Below are 17,061 nucleotides of genomic sequence, written 5' to 3'. Positions count from 1 at the left end.
AACCTATTCAATGGGAGAAAATATTTGGAAACCACAGTCTGATAAGGATTTAATATCTAGAATATATAAAGAAATCCCTTAACAAAAAGACGAACAATCCAATTTAAAAATGGGATAAAGACTTGAACAGACATCTCTCCAAAGAATATATACAAATGGCCAGAAACCATATGAAAAGATGCTCAACATCTTAGCCATCAGGGAGATGCAAATCAAACCCACAATGAGATGCCACTTTACACCCACTAGAATGGTTACAATTAAAAAAAAATAATAAGTGCTGAGAGGACGTAGAGAAAAAGGAGTACTTGTTCATTGTTGGTGGCAATGTAAAATGGTAATCTAAAATCTAGGTTACCAGGTGATGGGGTGGGGATAGGGAATGGAAAATTATATTTAAAAGGTACAGGATTCCTATTTGGAATGACAGAAATGTCTTGATAATGGGCGGTAGCAATGGTAGTACAACACTGTGAATATAAATAACAGCATTGAAATATATATGTGAATGCGGTTAAAAGGGGAAATGTTAGGTTGTATATATGTAACAGAATAAAAATTTTTTAAAAATCCATGGAATAGCAGCATACAAACAGTGAAACGTAACTGTGGGCTAAAGTTAACAGTACAATTATAAAAATGTACTTTCATCTACTGTAACAAACGTTCCACACCAATGCAAGGTGCTAATAATAGGCTGGTATAAGGGAATTCCATATTTTATGCATGCTTTATCTAATAAAAAATATAATAATAAAAAATTTTTAAAATAAAGAAATAAAAAAGAAAATTTTACAAGAGTAGAACTGTTAATAATGTCACTATTTTAAAAACTATATCATGGTTTTTGGAATGCCTCCGAAAACTAAATATGTATTTTCTAAAACATGAACAGAAGTCCAACTTCATACAATAAAACATAACAGGAAAAGAATAAAGAGTATTAATATAAGATCATAGTACTGTAAGAGTCAGATATCATTAAAGTATTCTTACCGGTGCAGTTTTCCACCATAAAATGGCTTAGTATGAAAAGTGATGCTGGCTGAGTACCCAGTCTTTGCACAGTTGACACTGACTTTGCCACCCAGTTCCACCCAAGGAACAGTTAAAATTGACCGGGCATATGCACAAGGTAAAGAAAATGTATACTCTTCTCCATGCTCCAATAGGCTGAGGATACCTGAATGTGAAAACATGCAGGTGGTTAATATCTTTTCAAGAAAAATAGCTATGAAAAAATAATATATTTTTTTCCTGCTAGTAAATAAACATCATTATTTTGCTTAATTTTCATTTCACTTGGGATGAAATTGACTTCATTTGTAATTGTATTCGACATTTCCTGGTAATCATGAATATTTCACCATGACCTTACTATCCTTTTGGGGTTCATGGGATCAAAAACTCTTAAAGTCGAATGAGTGTCAAGAGATACCCCTAATGTTCCTAAAAATTAAATAAAACCATCCGAGTTTAAGGCTAGCCTATGCTGCATCATGTTAAGACCTGATCATTAGTTAGTATCAATAATTTTTCCTGCAGTTTGGGAGTAAATAGACACATAATGTTATAGTGTCTTAGACCTTAATCTCAAACTAGGCTGTACGATGAAAAAAAAGTGCTCTTCATTCTATTCTATGTAGACTAAGGAAGAAAAAAGTAATTCATCATAAAGATTAAAGCCATAATAAAATTTTGTTTGCTAAATTCTGAAATGTTGAGCATGAGGCTACAAGATATATTAATAGTGGTTTTCAAATAAATATTATTCTAATGGAGCTTGTTCCCTTAGTGTTATATTAAAGTTCTTTCAAAATACATGAAGCAAAGGGATTAATGAATAATTCATCTCTATCAGACATTAAGAAACACTAAGAATTTACTGACCTTCTAAGCTCTTTACCTGGATCACCATTAGCCCAAATACCGAATTGGACATGTACCACTAGTCTCAACCCTCAAGGCATCTCTCTTTTAATGACCGCTCATTAAGCATTCTGTTCTTATGTATCACAAATAAGGGCAAGAGCGATAATAAATATTTTAATACAGTTAAATGTGTAGAATAAATTAACAGATAAACTGAGTTTCTAAAGCAGTGTAATTTACATAAAAGCAACACCAGCTATTTTTTTTATTTTGCCCCTAACAGTCTTCAAAGAGGGTAACACAAAAATCAGGAATTATTGGTCTATTTCATAAGTACATGGTTCTGCTTGTATTATATTCAAACATAACTGAGGCTGTCAAAATACAGATATAATAGTTAGGTATATTTTATATATTTAATAATAACTACTGATTGACTCTAAATTGGAATTGAGATCATATTTTTATTACTTTCCTAAAAATATATGCTCTTTTAAGGCAGATTTATGATATATGATTTCTAAGAATCTAGCTAGCATAAGGAGTACACACTGTGGAATTTAAAATCTGAATGAGTTTTGGAATGTATGTGATGATGGACTGGCTAGGATAACAGATTCTCAGAATTCTAAAATCTTATTTACATAATAAACAGATTTACCCCCACTACTAAAAAAAAATTAAAAAATAAAAACAAGAAACATGACTGATAATAGGAGCAAAATGAATTGTCCTAAGACCTGTTCTTTTATTTTGTATGTTTTCTGTTAAGGGTACCAATAACAATTTAGTTTCTCAAAGACAATCCATGAATATATAATTAGTATTTAATTAAAAAATCAACAATTATATACCTCCTTCACCATTAATGCATGATTAAGATATTAAAGATTTCCTTCATTTCTTGAGGTATTTCCGTTCTTGGAGTGGAAGACTCCATTACCAGATTCTTTCTATTACATAAACCGATAAGAATAACTGTTCTAGGGAGTAACTGCCCTTGGGGGGAAGAATGTCAAAGAATGAGATTTAAAATCTGAATTCACCTTAAATTTTATGATTCTAGGCATGCCCCATTACCTCTATACTTTGTTTATTTCATCTGTAAACTAAAAAATTGATTTATGAAGAGTCTAGGGCTAATGTTATAGGATTTATAACTGAATATGGTGAAAAATTTTTCAACTAGTAAAACATGAGTATTCTCCAATGTTATAAAAAGTTTTCATTAACAGATATTATTTAGAAATTAATTTAAAAAGGACACAAAACTTATATACATAATTAATCTTAATTTCATAATACTAAAAGAAATGTATGAGTAAATACACAGAAAAAATAAAAAATACTAGCTAAAATTATCCATTTCTGGATGGAGGGACTAGAGATGCTTTTAATTTTCTCCTTTACACTTTTCCAAGTTTTCCAAATTTTCAATGATAAAAACTTTGACATTTAAAATGAGAAAAAATACATAAAAAAAGAATTTACATCATTCCATAGTTATGCTCCCTTTCCCTTTTCCTCTGTCAGAATAAGTATTCTGGAATATACTAGGAATTTGGACAAAAAACAGTAACTGTAACATTTCAAATTTATCACTGATATTTATATAGCTTCCCCAAATTTCAAATTGTAGTTTGATAAAAAAAATTAAAGAACAAATAATCTACTTACCCTCTCCAACCATTGTCACTCCAATTGACATGCCTAGGAATTTGCTCTTAGTCCAAATATGTGCATTTACACACATCTTCCTTTCTGAACATTCTGCATAAAATCCTGAGACTGGAGGATGATGAGAAACCTGCTCAGCAACAAATCTAACTGTATAACAGTCTGATACCCTTTGGCAGAAAGACTCCTCTAATAGAGGAGTCTGATTTATGACTGCCTGGGTGGAAGAACTACTAGTAACACTGGCAGCTACCGCACTTTTTGGGATCCTCCAGGAACAGTGAAATGTTTCTCCAATGATAGGATTGTATGGTTTCTTAGCAATGGCTCCCTTACGGCCTTCATGAAATGAGGTAAGGTAGTATTCAACAAAACGAATCATTCTGTCCTCAGCTGTGGCTCCATTAGTGATGGCTATAAATAGATCTGGATGAGACATAAAGTCTGCATACATTTCCAGCAAGGAACGCTTCTCTAGGATAAATGTAGGAAGCACCACCTAAAACAACAACAACAAAAAATCAACCAAACAGGGAAAAATTAATCCATGTGTATATCTGTGAACAACTAGTCTCAACACTCTGAAAAAATTTCACTCCAATTGTGCATTACAAATTAGATAAATACAAAGAAGAATTAACATCAGTCCTTCTCAAACTTTCAAAAAACTTGAAGAGAGAACACTTTCTGATTCATTCTATGAGGCTAGCATCACCCTACCATTAAAGCCAGACAGAAAAATGACAAGAAAATGATAGACCAATATCTTTTATGAATATAAATGTAAAAATCCTCAACATGAGGAAGTGCCAAAATGGTGGCTTAGTGAGGTATGGGATTTAGTTTGTCCTCCAGAACAACTTCTAAACAGCCAGGAACCGTACAGAACTACTGCTGGGGCCATGTCAGTGACCAGACACCCAGCGTATTCCAATCTGGACCAGATGGACCGGCTGCGAGCCCTGCCAGAACCGTCAGTGTCCCAAGCTGCAGCGGCCAGAGGCCCTCCCCCACAGGCTGCTTACCAGAGGGGAAAGGAAAGGGACTTTACTAGCAGCAGGGGCTGAGTGCAACTATGCTCCAGTTGTAGAATTCACAAATTCTGACTACTAAAAATAGGCCCCCAGCTCAGGTAAACGTCATCAAAGCAGAGGTTGCTGATTTTTGCCCTGGAGTTGAGGGGGCAGGGCTGATAGAAAAAGAAAAAAGAAAAAAAGAAACAGAGGGGTTTTGGATTGGATAGCACATAATACTTGAAAGGGTCTGGGCCCTGAAGGAAAGGAGGGGGCACATAGGATATGAAGGTACATAAAGCAACATACCAACTTATGCTCTTGATTGGCAAACCCAAGGAAAGGGGGTCCTGCTCTGAGAAGAATTTTTTTCTTTCTTTTTTGTGGCTGTGTTTCTACAAAGGCTTGACTGCTCTTTGAATACAGCGGCAGGGCTTTTCAGGCTGCAACTGCCCAATGCATAGGCAGAAACAAGCTTGCTGGAGAGTTTGTCTGGAACCCATGCCTTCCCCAGGAGAGAGGCGGGGCCCAGCTCAGGTGGATTCCCTCCCTCAAGGAATTCAGACCCCAGGGTTTAGAAAATTGAAGTGATTAAAGCCAGCCTACAACTTCTCCTCTGTCTCCACCACAGCCCCAGCAGGGAGGGTCTGCTGAAGTTAAAGGTACCGCATCACCTTATGCTGGTGGGACCCGCAGGCAGACAAGCACCACATACTGGGCAGGATAGGAAAATCACAGAGTCCAGAGACTTCACAGGAAAGTCTTTCAACCTGCTGGGTCTCATCCTCAGAGAAAACTGATGTAGGTGACTCTTTCCTCCTGACAGGAGGCCAATTTGGTCAGGGAAAATCTGGCTGGGGTCTAAAATACCTAAGTAGACCCTCCTAAGGTGGGGAGAAAAGGACAGGCAGAGCAAGAAACAAGCAAACAAGAACTGAAAAATTCTGCTCTGTTAAACAAAACCTAAGCTAGTGGTCCAGAATAAGCTGAACTGAATGTCAAAGAACAGACAGACAACAAAGACATCCAGCAAGAAAATCCTAGGTAAAAGAAGTGAAAACAATCTCCAGAATAAACTAATTAAGGTAATTAAATGCTTAAACACCAGCAAAAAATAATGAACCACACTAGGAAAATTGAAGGTATGGCCGGCCCAAAGGAACAAACCAACAATTCAAATGAGATACAGGAGTTGAAACAATTAATTCAGAATGTTCAAACAGCCATGGAAAACCTCATCAAAAATCAAATCAATGAATTGAGGGAGGACAGAAAGAAAGCAAGGAATGAACAAAAAGAAGAAATCGAAAGTCTGAAAAAACAAATCACAGAACTTATGGGAATGAAAGGCACAGTAGAAGACATGAAAAAAAAATGGAAACCTACAATGTCAGATTTCAAGAGGCAGAAGATAGGAGTAGTGAGCTGGAGGATGGAATATCTGAAAAATGACAAGCAAAAGAAAAATAGGGAAAAGAATGGAAAAATATGAGCATGGTCTCAGGGAACTGAATAACAACATGAAGCACATGAATATACGTGTTGTGGGTGTCCCAGCAGGAGAAGAGAAGGGAAAAGGAAGAGAAAGACTAATGGAGGAAATTTTCACTGAAAATTTCCCAACTCTTATGAAAGACTTAAAATTATAGATCCAAGCAGTGCAGCGTACCCCAAACAGAATAGATCCAAACAGATGTACCCCAAGACACCTACTAATCAGAACGTCTGATGTCAAAGAGAAAGAGAGAATCTTGAAAGCAGCAAGAGAAAAGCAATCCATCCATACAAGGGAAACCCAATAAGACTATTTATAGATTTCTCAGCAGAAACCATGGAGTTGAGAAGACAATGGGATGATATATTTAAATTACTAAAAGAGAAAACATGCCAACCAAGAATTCTATATTCAGCAAAACTGTCTTTCAAAAATGAGGGAGAAATTAAAACATTTTTAGACAAAAAAATCACTGAGAGAACTAGTGACCAAGAGATTGGCTCTGCAAGAAATACTAAAGGGAACACTAGAGGCAGATATGAAAAGACAGGAGAGAGAGATATGGAGAAGAGTGCAGAAAGGAAGACATTGAGTAAAGGTAAAAAGAAGGAAAATCAGATACGACATATAAAATCCAAAAGGCAAAATGGTAGAAGAAAATACTACCCATACAGTAATAACACTGAATGTTAATGGATAAAACTCCCCAATCAAAAGACACAGACTGGTAGAATGGATTAAAAAACAGGACCCATCTATACACTATCTACAGGAAACACATCTTAGATCCAAGGATAAACAGGTTAAAAGTGAAAGGTTGGGAAAAGATATTTCATGCAAATAACAATCAGAAAGGAGCAGGAGTAGCTATACTAATATCCAACAAATTACACTTCAAATGTAAATCACTTAAAAGAGACAAAGAAGGACACTATGTATCAATAAAAGGAACAATTCAATAAGAAGACATAACAATCATAAATATTTATGCACAGAACCAGAATGCTCCAAAATACATGAGGCAAACACTGAAAAGAGAAATAGACACATCTACCATTACTATTAGAGACTTCAATTCCCCACTCTCATCAATGGACAAAACAACTAGACAGAGGATCAATAAACAAACAGAGAATTTGAATAATACAATAAATGAGCTAGACTTAACAGACATTTATAGAACATTATATCCCACAACAGCAGGATACAACTTTTTCTCAAGTGTTCATGGATCATTCTCAAAGACAGACCATATGCTGGGTCACAAAAGAAGTCTCAATAAATTTAAAAAGACTAAAATCATACAAAACACTTTCTCAGATCATAAAGGAATGAAGTTGGAAATCAATGATAGGCAGAGTGCCAGAAAATTCACAAATATGTGGAGGCTCAACAACGCACTCTTAAACAACCAGTGGGTCAAGGAATAAATTACAAGAGAAATCAGTAAATATCTCGAGGCAAATGAAAATGAAAACGCATCATATCAAAACTTATGGGATGCAGCAAAGGCAGTGCTAAGACGGAAATTTATTGCCCTAAATACCTACATCAAAAAAGAAGAAAGGGCAAAAATCGAGGAATTAACTGTCCACTTGAAAGAACTAGAGAAAGAACAGCAAATTAACCCCAAAGCTAGCTAAAGGAACTAAATAATGAAGATTAAAGCAGAAATAAATGAACTTGAGACATGAAAACAATTGAGAAATTCAACAAAACCAGAAGTTGGTTCTATGAGAAAATCAGTAAGATTGATGGGCCCTTAGTAAGATTGACAGAAAGAAGAAGAGAGAGGATGCAAATAAATAAAATAGAAATGGAAGAGGACACATAATCACTGACCCCAAAGAAATAAAGGAAGTAATGAGAGGATATTATGAATAACTTTATGCTAATAAATTGACAATATAGATGAAATGGACAACTTTCTAGAAAGGCATGAACAACCAACATTGACTTGAGAAGAAATAGATGACCTCAACAAACCAATCACAAGTAAAAAAAAAGAATCAGTCATTAAGAAGCTCCCCAAAAAGAAAAGCCCAGTACCAGATGGCTTCGCATGTGAATTGTATGAAACATTCCAGAAAGAATTAGTAATCCTGCTCAAACTCTTCAAAAAAATTGGAGAAGAGGGAAGGGTACCTAACTCATTCTATGAAGCCAACATCACCCTCATACCAAAGCCAGACAAAGGTATTACAAAAAAAGAAAGCTACAGACCATTCTCTCTAATGAATATAGATTCAAAAATCCTCAACAAAATTCTAGCAAATCGAATCCAGCAACACATTAATATACACCATGACCAAGTAGGATTCATCCCAGGTATGCAAGGATGGTTCAACATAAGAAAATCAATTAATGTAATATACCATATCAACAAATCAAAGCAGAAAAACCACATGATCCTCTCGATTGATGCAGAAAAGGCATTTGACAAAATCCAACATTCTTTCCTGTTGAAAACACTTCAAAGGATAAGGATAGAAGGGAACTTTCTCAAAATGATAAAAGGAATATATGAAAAACCCACAGCTAACATCAACCTCAATGGGAAAAAAACTGAAAACCTTCTCCCTATAACCAGGAACAAGACAAGGATGTCCACTATCACCACTGTTATTCAACACTGTGTTGGAAGTTCTAGCCAGAGCAATTAGACAAGAAAAAGAAATACAAGGCATCAAAATTGGAAAGGAAGAAGTAAAACTCTCACTGTTTGCAGATGATATGATACTATATGTCGAAAACCCTGAAAAATCCACAGCAAAACTACTAGAGCTAATAAATGAGTACAGCAAAGTGGCAGGTTACAAGATCAACACTCAAAAATCTGTAGTGTTTCTATAGACCAGTAACGAACAATCTGAAGAAACGAATTCCATTTACAATTGCAACCAAAAGAATAAAATATTTAGGAATAAATTTAACTCAAGATACAAAAGACCTATACAAAGAAAATGACAAGAAATTGTTAAAAGAAATCACAGAAGACCTAAATAAATGAAAGGGCATACTCTGGATTGGAAGTTCATGGATTGGAAGACGAAATATACTTAATAAGTCAATTCTACCTAAATTGATTTACAGGTTCAATGCAATACCAATTAAAATCCCAAAAACTTACTTTTCAGAAATAGAAAAACCAATAACCAAATTATCTGGAAGGTCAGGATGCACCAAACAGCTAAAAGTATTCTGAAAAAGAATAATGAAATCGGAGGTCTCATGCTACCTGACTTTAAGGCAGATATGAAGCTATAGTGATCAAAACAGCATGGTACTGGCATAAAGATAGATATACCGACCAATGGAATCGAACAGAGTGTTCAGATATAGACCCTCTCATCTATGGACAACTGATCTTTGATAAGGCAGTCAAACCAACTCACCTGGGACAGAACAGTCTCTTCAATAAATGGTGCCTAGAGAGCTGGATATCCATATGCAAAAAAATGAAAGAGTATTCATATCTCACACCCTATACAAAAATCAACTCAAAATGGATCAAAGACCTAAACACTAGATGTAAGACCATAAAACATTTAGAAGAAAATGTAGGGAAATATCTTAAAAATCTTATAATAGGAGGTAGTTCCTAGACCTTACACCCAAAGCACAAGCATTCAAGAAAGAAATAAATCAATGGGAACTCCTCAAAATTAAACACTTTTGTGTATTAAAGAACTTCATCAAGAAAGTAAAAAGACAGCCTACACAATGGGAAACAATGTTTGGAAACAATATATCAGATAAAGGTCTAGTATCCAGAATATATAAAGAAATTATTCAACTTAACAATAAAAAGACAGACAACCCAATTACAAAATGCGCAGAAGACTTGAACAGACACTTCTCAGAAGAGGAAATACAAATGGCCAAAAGGCACATGAAAAGATGCTCAATTACCCTGGCTATTAGGGAAATGCAAATCAAAACCACAATGCGGTATCATCTCACACCCACCAGAATGGCCATTATCAATAAAACAGAAAATGACAAGAGCTGGAGAGAACATGGAGAAAGAGGCACACTTATCCACTGTTGGTGGGAATGTCAAATGGTGCAACCACTGTGGAAGGCAGTTTGGCGGGTCCTCAGGAAGCTAAGTATAGAATTGCCATATGACCCAGCAATACCATTGCTAGGTATCTACTCAGAGGACACGAGGGCAAGGACATAAATGGATGTTTGCACACCAATGTTTATAGCAGCATTATGTACAATTGCCAAGAGATGGAAACAGCCAAAATGTCCATCAGCAGAAGAGTGGCTAAATAAGCTGTGGTATATACATACAATGGAATATTATGCAGCTGTAAGACAGAATAAAGTTATGAAGTAGGTAACAACATGGATGGACCTTAAGGACATTATGCTGAGTGAGAATAGCCAGAAACAAAGGACAAATACTGTATGGTCTCACTGATATGAACTGACATTAGTGAAAAAACATGGAGAATTTCATTGGTAACAGAGACCATCAGGAGATAGAAACAGGGTAAGATAATGGGTGAATTGGAGCTGAAGGGATACAGATTGTGCCATAGGACTGACTGAAAAACTCAGAAATGGATAGCACAATACTACCTAACTATAATACAATTATGTTGAGCAATGAATGAAGCTGAATGTGAGAAAGATAGAGGGAAGAGGGATGGGGACAACAAATGAAATCAGAAAGAAAGATAGACGATAAAGATGGAGATGGTATAATTTAGGAATGCCTAGAGTATATAACGATAGTGAATAAATGTACAAATTTAAAAATGTTTTTGCATGAGGAAGAACAAAGGAATGTCATTACTGTTGGGTGTTGAAAATAGATGGTAATTAATATTTTAAAATTTTAACTTATGCGTGAGACTAAAGCAAAAAATGTTTATATAGTACAAAATTTATATTTTGACGAGTGCAGTTCCTAATATTACTTATGTAGACAGCTTAACTGAACACCATAAGTACATGGAACCTTGAGTAGGGCATAAGATTTTGTAGGTTTGTCCAGATTGATGCCCCAATAAATCCCAGAGTGATTTGAACGGTGAATAAAGAAGTTTTTGCAAAGTCCCCTTGGGGGAATGGTGAGAAAGGGGGATAATTCAACTTCCCCAAGTGGAGAATTCTTGATATTCTCACACACTGTGGGGACAACCAAAGCAATAGGCTGAGCCCCCAATCTTGGGGTTTGTTCATATGAAACTTAACTCACAAAGGATAGGTCAAGCCTAGTTAAAATTAGGCCTAAGAGTCACCCCCAAGAGAACCTCTTTTGTTGCTCAGATATGACCTCTCTCTCTAAAGCTGACAGGGCAAAGGAAATCACTGCCCTCCCCCCGCTATGTGGGACATGACTCCCAGGGGTGTAAATTTCCCTGCCAACAAGGAACAGAAATCCTGGGATGAGCTGGGACTCAGCACCAAGGGATCGAGAAAACCTTCTCGACCAAAAGGGGGAAGAGTGAAATGAGACAAAATAAAATGTTAATGGCTGAGAGATTCCAGAGTCAAGAGGTTATCCTGGAAGTTATTCTTACACATTAAATAGATACCACCTTGTCAGTCAAGATGTAATGGAGAGGCTGGAGGGAACTGCCTGAAAATGTAGAGCTGTGTTCCAGTAGCCATGTTTCTTGAAGATGATTGTATAATGATATAACTTTCACAATGTGTGTGAAAACCTTAATTTTGAAGTTAAATTTTTTTCTCTCTCTTTTTTTTTGCTCATGCTTTCCATGTAAAATCTAATAAAGATGAATAATAGGGGGAACAAATGTTAAAATAAATTTAGATTGAAATGCTGGTGATAGGTGAGGGGGGTGGTGGGGGTATGGTATGTATGAACTTTTTTCTGTTGTCTTTTTATTTCTTTTTCTGAATTGATGCAAATATTCTAAGAAATGATCATGATGATAAATACGCAACTATGTGATAATATTGTGAATTACTGATTATATATGTAGAATGGAGTGATCGTATGTTAAAAATGTTTGCATTTGTTGTCATATGTTTTAAAAAAAATTTTTAATTAATTAAAAAAAATCCTCAACATAATACTAGCATATCAAATCCAACAGTACATCAAAAGCTCTTTATGCCATGATTAAGTGGGATTAATCTCAGGAATGCCAGGGTGGTTTAACATAAGGAAATCAATAAGTAATAAGATATCAGATTAATAGAATGAGAGGGAAAAAACCACATAATGATCTTAATTGATGGGAAAAAACGTATTTGACAAAATCCTACACCTTTCCTCAATTAAAAAAAATCAGAAAAGTAGGAATAGAAGGAAACTTCCTCAACATGATAAAGAGCATATATGAAAATTCCACAGCTAACATCATATTCAATGGTGAAAATCGGGCAGCTTTCCACTTAAGATGAGAAACAAGACAAGGATGCCCACTATCACTACTGCCACTGTACTGGAAGGTTAGAAGAGCTAGCCAAGAAAAAGAAATAAAAGGCATCCAATATGGAAAGGGAGAAGTAAAACTTCTTTCCTCTTTCCCCCTTTGAGACTACATGACTCTCTTTATAAAATCCAGGAGAATCTACAACAAAACTACTAGATCTAATTAAGCAATTTAGCAAAGTAGTGGAATACAAGATCAACACATAAAAATCAGGGGTGCTTCTATACACCAGCAAGGAACAATCTGAAAAGGAAATCAAGAAAAGAATTTCATTTACAAAAACAACCAAAAGACAACTAATAATAAGTTTAGCCAAGAATGTAAAGGACTTGTATAGAGAAAATTGCAAATCATTACCGAAAAAAAATTAGAGATCTAAATACAGGGAAAGAAATTCCACACTTGTGGATTGGAAGACTTATCATTAAATGTCAACAGTACCCAAAGTGATTCTAGATTTAACACAATTCCAATCAAAATTCTAATGGCTTTTTATAAGAAATAGAGAAGGTATCAAATTAATCTAGAAGGGCAAGGAGTCCCAAAGAGCCAAAACCATCTTGAAAAGTAAGAACAAAGTTGGAATTTCAAAACTTATTAGAAAGCTACAATGATGAAAATAGTAAGGTATTAGCACAATGACAGACATACAGATCAAGAGAATAGAATCACAGTACAGAAATAACCCACTTATCTATGGCCAACTGATGGGGCTATACAAGATCTTTAGCAAATGGTGCTGAAAAAAAATGAACATCTACATGCAAAGAATGAAAGTGAATCCCTTTCACCATATACAAAAATTAACTTGAAATGGATCAATGACCTAAATATAAAGGCTTTTAAAACTATAAAGCTCTTAGAGGAAAACAAAGGGAAATATCTTTCAGACTATGCTTTAGGCAGTGGTTTCTTAGATTTTACATGGAAAGCATGAGCAAAAAAAAAGAGAGAGAAAAAAATTTAACTTCAAAATTAAAAACTTTTGTGCATAAAAGAACGTTATTGTCAAGAAATGAAAATACAGACAACAGAGTAGGAAATTTTTTGGAATAAAAATGTTAAAAAAATATTAATAATGGGGTGGGATAATGGGAATGGGAATTTTTTTTTACTATTTCACAATTGGGATTTTTTTTAATTTCCTTTTTTGGGGTAACGAAAATGTTCTAAAATTGACTTTGTGGTGATGAATGCACAATAGTGTGATAATACTGTGAGCCATTGATTGTATACTTTGGATGGATTATATGGTATGTGAATATATCTTAATAAAATTGCGTTAAAAAAAGTCAAAAGACAACCAATAGAGTGGGAAAAAATTTTTGGAAAACATGTATCTGATAAGGGTTCAATATCCAGAATATAAAAAAAACCTCCTGTAATTCAACAACAAAAAGACAGATGACCCAATTAAAAAATGGGCAAATGAAGAGTGGGAGAAAGATCAAAGATGATGGTACAGTTGTATAAAGGAAGTAGGGTTTAACATGAGTATGACTGCCGAATCATTATATTAATACTTCTTTTAGTCTCCGGCATCTTAGAGCAGCTAGAAGTAAAAAATCTAAAATTCTAGAACTGTAACCCATACCAACTCTGATATCTGTTCTGCAACTAATTGTTGCAATGTGCTCTGAAATTTATTGTTTTGTATATATGTTATTTTTCACACACACACACAAAAGTCAATTGTGATGATAAATGCACAGCTATATGATGATATTGTGAACCACTGATTGTACACTTTGGATGATTACATGGTATGTGAATATATAATATATATCAATAAAAAATTTTAAAAATGGGCAAATGACTTGAATAGACATTTCTTTAAAGAAAATTACACAAATTGTCAAAGAGCATATGAAAAAATGCACTCAAAATCATTAGCCATTAGGGGAATACAAAATAAAACCACAACGAGATACCACTTCACATCTACTGGAATGGCTATTATTCAAAAAACTGAAAATAATAACTTTAAGGCAAGAATGCAGAGAAATAGGAAACTTAGCACATTGATGGTGGGTACATAAAATGGAGCAGCCATTGCGGTAAACAGTTCTTCAAAAAGTAAAAACATAAAACTACCATATGACTCAAGAATCCTACTTCTAGGTCTATACCAAAAGAATTGAAGGCATGAACTCGAACAAATATTTGGACATTAATGCTCCTAGCAGCATTATTCAGAATAGCCAAAAGGTAGAAGCAACCCAAATATCCATCAGATGAATGAAATGTGGAAAATACAGAACACTGGAATATCAGTCAGACTTAAAAAGGAATGAAGTTTGATACATACTACTACATAGATGAACCTTGAAGACATCATGTTCAGTGAAATACTTCAGATACAATGGGACAGATATTGTATAACTCCACATATATGAAACAGCTAGAATATGAAAATCACAGAGACAGAAAACAGAGTACAGGTTACCAGGGCAGCAGAGAAGAGGAATTTCAAGTTAAAACCTAACAGTGTAGGGTTTCTATCTGGGGTTATGGGAAAGCTCTGGTAATGGATGGTGGCGAAGGCAGCACAACATTGTTAATGTGATTAATCCCACTGAATGGTATGGCTGGGAGTGGTTGAGATGGGAAAGGTTATGTTGTTATATGTTTCCATAATTAAAAAAAAAGGAGTGACTAGAGAGACAATGACAATGAAATGCAATACATGATCTAGACTACGTCTAATAATAAAGGAGAAAATGCTCAAAAAGACATTACCATTATTCATTTCTGGTAAATCACATTCTGGCAGCTACCAAACCAGAACAAATGGGAAGGTAAGAGGCTGGTGTCTGATGGTCCTTGTTCCTTGTTCCATTGCTTCCAGCTTCTGATGCCAGTGGTTTCCTATCTAAGCATCTGTCAGCCTTCATGTGACTCCTCTGGAACACAACTCTGGGCTCTGCCTTGCATAGCATCTCATAGCAAGCCACAGGACAATGTCTGTTGGGCTCTGCACCTCCAAACATCCATGTCTAAGCATATCTTCTCTCTACTGATACCTTTTAAAGGACTCCAGTAAGTTAATCAAATCCCACCATGAATGGACAGAGTAACATCTTCATCTGATCAGAAGGCCACAGTCACAATTGGGCATGTCATATTTCTGTGGAAACAATCTAATCAAGTTTCCTACCCCACAATATTGAATTAGAATTGAAAGGTTCTGGGGTACAAAACAGCTTCAAACTGGTATAAGACCACAAGTAAGTAATTGAGAATAGCACTGAATGCAAAATAAATATATTTTGTTTGGTTGGAAATTCTATGGGTGTAAATTCATTGACAATCATGAAATTTATCATAACTACAGTCATGATCTATAAAACATTGGATAAAATAATGAATCAACATCAATATCAATATCAAATTTTCCAACATGAAATCTATAATGGGTATCTGCACTAGGTAATCTCACAGTCAATTAAATAACTACAAAATTGCTTCCAACAATTTCAATTTATTGATCACCAATCATTTCCATTTTCATTTTGTTTATTGAACTAATTTTGCTTACTGAACTAACTTTGTTCAATTCACATGAATGTTTATTATAATAATACCGTTCAAATAGAATCTGTTAAAGAAGCTGAATTGCTGAATGCTTTTTACTGCCTTTAGCCATGTCTTTTCAATTATCTTGATATATCCTAATAGGCCAAATGATACATGCAGAATTGTGCAGAGATTGGTTATCCCTACATTCTATCCCATGACTGAGAAAACCTCTGCTTCTGCACAGCTTCCAAGAATTTGAGCAGTAAAAAATTACCATAATAATACTGAGTTATCACTAACTTTCTTAATCTGCCTTGCAAAATATTTAGTTTTATTGATCTCTCAGTAACATCCAGTTTAGAGATGTCATTCCATTTGGAAATTTCAGTAAAGGATTTATCTTACGGTTGCCATTTTTTCTCCTTCACAATTACCACATTGTCTTATATATTAAGTTCTATATAAACAACTGGTTACTGTAGTTATGAAAGTTCTAAATAAATTGATGAGCTAATATTTTATCTCCATTTTCATCAATATGTTTAAGTTATTGTCCCCACTTTGACATTTGCTCCACAAATAAAAAAAAAGACATTATTGGGACCTAAGAAAATATTAGATTGTAGAATGCAAGCTTCATATCAATGCTAAATTTATTGAACTTGATAACTATACTTAAGGTGGTTACATAAGTGAATATCCTTATGTTCTTACAAAAAGTACATGGAAATACCAAGTGTTCAAGGAGCACTATATATATAACCTACTCTCAAGTGTTCGTAAAAAAAAAAATAGATACATGAATAGATAGATAGAACAATACAGCAAATGTGAGAAAATGTTAAAAGCTGGTGGATTTGAGTATATGGGTAGATTGTATATTGCATTCTCAGGATGGGTTTTGTATTATTTTTGCATCTGTCCTGTAGGTTTGAAATTATTTCAAAACAAAAAGTTCTGTTTTCTTTTTTAAAAATAGGCATGCTTAAAAGGAAATGAATTTTAAAAAATTCTTCATCAGGAAAATAATGGTAAAATTCAAAGTATATATTAGCCATGTTTT

At 34.6% G+C, this 17,061-nt stretch overlaps 1 protein-coding gene across 2 annotated transcripts in view; it reads right to left on the bottom strand.

Annotated features, from left to right (window-relative positions):
* OSBPL11 (oxysterol binding protein like 11) overlaps window positions 1-17,061 on the bottom strand; it is a 137,749-nt gene that overhangs the window by 40,708 nt on the left and 79,980 nt on the right. For both annotated transcript variants that reach the window (XM_077118059.1, XM_077118060.1), the window contains exons 9-10: window positions 3,550-4,048; window positions 997-1,183 (exon numbers count right to left, since the gene is read on the bottom strand). In XM_077118059.1, coding sequence (XP_076974174.1) covers window positions 997-1,183; window positions 3,550-4,048 — 686 coding nt within the window. The remainder of the gene's footprint in view (window positions 1-996; window positions 1,184-3,549; window positions 4,049-17,061) is intronic.

The sequence above is a fragment of the Tamandua tetradactyla genome, chromosome 10 (genome assembly GCF_023851605.1).
Source record: "Tamandua tetradactyla isolate mTamTet1 chromosome 10, mTamTet1.pri, whole genome shotgun sequence".
NCBI classification, from domain to species: Eukaryota; Metazoa; Chordata; class Mammalia; order Pilosa; family Myrmecophagidae; genus Tamandua; species Tamandua tetradactyla.
Note: the sequence above shows the minus strand (reverse complement) of the source record. Positions and strands in the feature narration are given on the sequence as shown.